We start from the raw sequence: 6,657 nt of genomic DNA, 5'->3' as shown, positions 1-6,657 counted from the left end.
GGTTCTCAGGTATTGTTCATGCTTATAATGGAGACCTGTTTTTAGAAAGTGTAATTCATGTATTTAATCCAAACTGTTTGATGAAAAACACACTGCATAAGCATTCAGGAAACTAAAGGCCATTGTGTACCTGTATCACATATTGTTTGGATAAGAGCAGACCTACAATGCAAGGAATCTCTTTGTGAAACTCTCTCACTCCAAAATATGGGGTCTAATCCTCTCCCTATTTACACTGCTGAATGAATTCCACTGAATTAATGAAGACATGAGTAACCAGTCATAATAAAAAGACAATCTTCATGCTGAGTGTGAAACTACAAAAGTGCAAGGCTAATTGTGAGCAGGAGATTTATAATGCTGGCCTGAGTCAAGCCATTGCAGACCCAGTGTAATTTAGCAAAGATGATTAGTCAATGTATTTTAGGTTTTGTTCTATCACTAGTGAACTGCTTCTCTGAGCTCCTTATCAGAAGAGTGTGTGATGTTATTGATGTTGAGAAGCATCTGTTTGACTAATGAACAAACTGCAGACTAAATCCAGAGATTAATTTAAATGAGAGGAAATACTTGGAAGCAGTAGACTATTTTTCATTAGATTTATTGCTATAAAAATTTAGCAATACAGTAGGTCAAGTGACGGAGCTAAGGAACATTTACTGCTCTTGTCTAAGCCTCAGTGTAGGTGTTTAAGAGGACAGAAATGTAAGCATTGAATAACCATGACCTGACATTTTGGAGAAACCCTGAATCTTCTGGAAAGAGTGTGTTGATCTTGCCCATTTACCTGTCAGTGATTTCATACCCTTTGTGCTCATTTTTCAAACGTCTTTTCAACTTTCTTTTATGGCACTTACTGTCTAATAATCTTGTGCAGTATTTGCCACCTGATTTACTCTGCATTCCTCATTTTTCTTGGTTATCTGCAATAAAATCATTGCTTAATTCAGGGAAAATGCAGACTGACATTTGTAATGCATTGGCACTCCACTTTCATAGAGATTTATACTCCAGGAATATGCTTTTCTAAAATTTAATTTCATTTTTGTTTCCCAAGTAAGCCACGTGTTAAAATAGGATCTATTTGACAGCCTGCTTTGTTTTGTAGTGTTGAATTGTGAATGATCAAAATGTCATCTGAACAAAAGGAAACGCTGGAACATGTTATTTATCATTTTCCTGCATCACTTCTAAGTTGCATACATTTAATCAGCATTTGGCTTGCTGAAAAAGATGGCTAACCTTACCTTAGGACTTTTTTTCTGCCACACACAGAGTTGTTGAAATGGTTGAGCTTTCTACCACAGTCTCTTGAGCATGACAGTATTTTTAAGTTTTTGGAAGACTGTTGTTCTTACCAAAGGCAGTATTTCCACTGTGGCTTTTTTTTTTTTTTTTTTTTCTAAGTAATTTTGTTTATAAATGCATCTTTATGTTTGTTTCTTTCTAGGCAGGGATGAGATCCCGAAACCAAGGTGGAGAAAGCTCGTCTAACGGGCACTTCTCCAGCTCCAAGCCTGTCATCAGCCATGCAGAGAATGAAAAACTTCAGGAGGATGCCAAGAAAAAGAACAAACCTCATCGGAAGGAAGATGAGGTCATGGTTTCAGCAACTGTCAAACGGCACTCAAAATCACCTGGTCCTAGTGAGCGAAAGAACAAGAAGTCCATAGAGCTTTCTAAAGAAGACTTGATAAAACTACTCAGTATAATGGAAGGAGAATTGCAGGTAAATGAAGCATCTTCTAAACCATATTTTCTATGTACCTATCTATTTTTAGGTTGTCCAAAGAGCACAGGGCTCAACTCAGAGGGCAGGGACATGCATATTTAAGGCAAAGGACCACAGGGAGAGAGCAGTGGTAGTTGGTGTTTAACAGTCATCGTTTTAAGTAGTGCTTTACTTACCACTGCAGCTACCAAAGCAAAACAAATTATAAACACCTCTCAAAGAAACACCTGAGAAACAAATGGAGATCTGCAGGTGAGGCTGAAAACAGCCATAGGGGAATCGGTGGTGGGTGGGAAGAAGGGAGGGAGGAAGACAAGTAAATACAGGTAATGTAATTACAATCATTACTGAAAATATACAAGAGGCAAGTCTGCAAGTCGGGAATACTGAAAATGGACTTCAGATGTCTTCTGGAACTTCTGCATATTTAGATGTTACTGATGGCTCAGCCAAAGCTCTGCCTGTCCTGTCTGATTTCTGGAGTTCAGTGCTCTGCACATTCCTTGCCTTTCAAAGATCCATTAGTTTGATTTCCTGGAGCAGTGCTTGCTTGAAAGCATTCTCAGTTGTTCCAGTTTGCATGTTAATTCAGCCCAGTAGTAAGTCCTTGATGGCTGTCAGCCTGATTCTGCACTTAACTTGTCCCTGAATGTCCATCCAGTTTTGAGATTCCCTTTAATGCTAATAAATCATTGAACTCTCAGTAGTGTCAGCCTTCAAAAAATTTCAAAGTAAGAAGTTGAAACATGGTATTTCAAAAAGTCAGTATGAAGACTTGTGGCTTTTCATAACTTATCCTCTTTTGTAGCAGGACTGCTTGTCAAATTCATACCTTCTTTTGGTTGTACTTTAGTGATCTTTTTCACTGAACCTACAGACAAGCAGAAAAAAGCTACCCGACCTGTCTGAAAACATTTTATCTTAATCCCTTTATTCTAATTAACCATTGCCATTTAGCTTTTCATATAAGGCTTTGCTTTTCCCCTGAAACCCACATTCATAACATTATTACTTTAATGTTGAACTTGTTACCATCTTATCTGAATACAAGAAGCAATTGTTCTGTTAATTTCTTTGGTACACGAGTCACCATTACTGTAACTCTGAGATTCCATCTCACTAAGTATCATTAAGTATCACTTTTTCTGCACATAATTCACCTCTAGTTTGTCAGAAACTACTCTCAAGTTACAAGAAGTATGCATTCAAAAGAAATAATTTTGTCAGAGAACAGTCATTTTCCAATGAAAAGCTGCAGGAAAAAAAAAAGGAAGAAAATCTGTTGAATGCAATTTTGCAAAGGAAAAAAGAAATTATCACTAGAGAAAAGTAACCATTTTTATAGTGCTTCATTTTACTTTATTCAAAAACTTGTGTATATAATTTCCTTAGAGATGGAGCTAGCGTGCAGCTTCTGTGGTGAACAGAGCCAAACCTCAATAGAAATGTATCATGCTCATGTTGTTCAGAAAGATTTACCCTGAAGTCACCTTTGTGGTCTGGAAAGGGGAGGTGAAGAAAGTCACTAATGTTTCCTGTGTGGCAATAAATGTGGTCTTTATTGTTTGAGTAATTCTCCTGTTCTTCACCATACTTTGTGGGGTAGTTACACAACCTTTGAAGAGCTCCCTGTGTTCTCATTATCCCTCTGGGGATGATGGGGATAGGTTCTGGACAATACTTTTAGAGGTTTTCATATATACAGGCCCCAAGGAGATGTTAAGGACTGCTAAAGCTTCCTGGCATGACAGGAGGTTGTGAGGACAACCACACTGGTAGCTGTAGAGTGCATCTGTTTTTCTGCTCCTTGCAGCCAGGCAGGGATGAGAGTAATTATTTTTAATCCACAGGGGTTTTTAATTTCATTTCAAGACCCCCCATTTTAGTTATTTCCCTGGTACCTGTGTTGACCCATTTCTGAAGTGGGCAAGCTACAGCACTTTGGCTTTAGATGAAGAGCCTGGCTTTAACACTACAAATGAAGATGAGCCAAGGAAGACTCCAGCCAAAGTAAATACTCTGGTATTACCTCCTGGCTGTCACAGTGACCTAATGCACTGAGTCATTTCATGGCTTTTTATTTTCAGATCTGTTCAGACATCTCTGGTGGCTAGCTGGCTTTTTGTTGGACTGACAAATCAAACTGTGGGTTTATTTTGAAGTCATTTCAATACTGGCAAAGCAAACATTATCTAGGCATATGTAAGAAGATTTTGTTTTGAGAATAACATCAGGCTGTACCTGTAGGGAGATCCATTATTTTCTGAACAAAAAAATGGGATAAAATACCATGACTGTTTACTCAGTCATGAGCAGGGAGCATCTTATGCCTGTACCACCAGGGTGGCACTGCCTTGTAACCCTCAAACAGTGAGCTAAGCCACAGGAGGTAACCTGGTCATGACAACCATGGGGTTAGCAGGGTAAACTGGTAATGTATTCATATGCATCACGTGCTTTTTTCACTGTTCACATCATCTGGTGACATAGACTCACACCACATTGCTCTTGGTATCAATATTGAGCACTTACTTTATGACTTGATGCCCCAGCTCTTCATTTTGAAGGCAAACCTGCCAGAAAATCATGGAGAGATGCCCTGGCAATATTTTTGTCATAATTTTAAACTTGATTGGTTTTTAAAATTATAATACTCTCAGGTAGCTTGCTTGTGCTTTAGTTTCTGTCTCTACCTGTCTTCATGTTTCCTGGCTGGACTCTGTGCATTTACTGAATACAGAGAAGGGAAGCTTTCCATAAACATCTGAGGTCACCGCAGCCTATGCCTTATTTTGTAAGAAAACAAAAGAGAAGAAAAAGTATACAGAAGCTGCGGTGATGAGAATGTGTCCCAACGTACATGGCAGGAGAACTCTTAAGTATGGCCTCTCTGAGGGAGAGTGGGAAGCAAATGAACTGATGACAGGGGCTTATTTTAATGGCCTTATAGCTCAGTGGAGTATATTTTCTCTTGTGAGATCTAACTGCTCATATGAAAAAGTAGTGATTACATGGTCTTTAAATCCATATTGAACATATAGTAGCAAAAAATCCACGAAGGATTGCTTCTTATCCCTGGAAAAAACTTCAATTTTTAAATACTGCAAAGCTGATTTGAAAAGAAAACTTCAAATACCAGTAGAATAAATTAGACCATGAAGGCATGACATTAATTTGTCTGGTTGTTACAGTGATTTCAGTCAAACCCACATGTGAATATTATTAATTGCAGAGCAAGACAGGCAGTATGGATCTTTACAATGATGATATAATCCTATCTGTGGTTCACAGATTTTTGTCCAATGGCCTATGTATTTGTCCTGGCAGGAATATGTTCCTTTTCTGTATGGTTTCTGAGCAGCAGCCATTAATCTTCAGCAATACCAGCACTGATTTTCAACATTTCCTGATTAGGGGCCCGAAAGGAAATGAGGAGCAGTATTCCTACATGTTTACGATTCACTCTTTTATTGCATGTTTGGGAAAAAAACCACAGTAATAAAAGTATATTTATAAAGACAGCATCCCACTACAAATCATTAGGTTTTTCAAGAAAAATAATTTCTTATCCGGATTCTGTGCCTATTGCTGGAGGACATTTGAAGGTTGGGAGACAGTTTCCTATATATTTCACACCAATTTAAAAAGGAGCAACTTTTCTGCTCAAGGCCTTTATTATAGTCCGTGTTTTACTGTGTTTCTCCTGTGCCAACATGGCATTCATCCCCTGCAGCTCAGCCCCCCACTCCTGTTGAGGACCCTTGCATGCTTTAGGGCTGAGGGAAATGTTTCCTGAGAGCCTGGCACTGTCGAGGAGCAGAGCTCCTCAGAGCCATGCAGCAATGGGGTGTAAAGGAAATACATGTTTAGGTGTCAGCTGCACATTTCCTCTGTTGCAGACCTGAAGGTGCAGATGGGCAATATGTGAAATGTGATGTCTTGGGGAACAGTAAGGTTAATATACAAGAGATACATAAATTAATCACAAGACACAATTTCTGACAAGTCCTGACTTCCAAATGGTCAAATATAACACTTGCTTTGGTTTGATATTTGAAGGGAAACACTGTGTAGAAGATATTCAGAGGTAAACCTATTTATATAGCATCCCTCCTTCAAAGGGAGAGACCAAGTGACTCTGCTGTCAAAGAAGTCCATTCCTTATCAGTATTTATTCAAGACTGCATTTAAGGGTTAATTTGAGTGCTCACACGAGGTGCCAGAGCAATTGTTGTAGGGCAGGTATGGGAGGCTGGGGGAAGGAGTTCTCTCATCCAACAGAGACAGGAGGAGCTCACTTTCAAGACTTTCTTCTCCAGCTGGGTGGATCAGGGAAACGTTACCAGAGGACTCTGTTTTGTTCTCTCTGGTAAGGTCCTTATGAAACACTTAGGTATGAGTGGCTGCACATCCTGCCACGAGGAAAATCCTCTCTCTTAAAGTCAAGTAACTCACATGGATATAGGTGATAAACTAGCCATTGCATTTTAACAATTTTTAAAGGTATTTTAGTATTTTACTGTCTTTCTATCAGAAAACTATGCTTTGTAAATGTAAAGGAAAGGAAAATTCTTTACTGTTTCCATCTTTCTGCTTTCTACTTTTTTTCCCTTTTGCATGGCTACATATTAAAAAATACATTTTATTCTATAATCACCCTGTTACGTTCTTTTTCCTAAGATCTAAATTTCCCTATTCACTTTTCTTCCCCTCTTTATTTCTCTAGTTGTGACCTTTTTTCTTATTCTACCATTTGTCACTTCCCAACCCAGGCTTTCCTCATCCTTGTACTGCAGATGCATTGACTGACCTGAGAATTCTGGAGATAAAATTGTAGAAGATAAACTGTATATCAAGTCCCAGCATGTAATTTTTTAGGCAAGCACTCCATTCAACCTTTGTTGTTAACTTAGTAAGCTGTGTTT

General features: G+C 38.6%; 1 protein-coding gene across 3 annotated transcripts in view; it reads left to right on the top strand.

The window, feature by feature from the left end:
- Positions 1 to 6,657, top strand: part of FILIP1 (filamin A interacting protein 1) — a 103,180-nt gene that overhangs the window by 41,335 nt on the left and 55,188 nt on the right. For all 3 annotated transcript variants that reach the window (XM_032104841.1, XM_032104840.1, XM_032104842.1), the window contains one exon: positions 1,451 to 1,729. In XM_032104841.1, the coding sequence (XP_031960732.1) occupies positions 1,457 to 1,729 (273 nt within the window). In that variant the 5' untranslated portion in view covers positions 1,451 to 1,456. The remainder of the gene's footprint in view (positions 1 to 1,450; positions 1,730 to 6,657) is intronic.

The sequence above is a fragment of the Corvus moneduloides genome, chromosome 3 (assembly GCF_009650955.1).
Source record: "Corvus moneduloides isolate bCorMon1 chromosome 3, bCorMon1.pri, whole genome shotgun sequence".
Classification (NCBI taxonomy): domain Eukaryota; kingdom Metazoa; phylum Chordata; class Aves; order Passeriformes; family Corvidae; genus Corvus; species Corvus moneduloides.
This window is presented reverse-complemented; position numbering and strand designations above follow the sequence as displayed.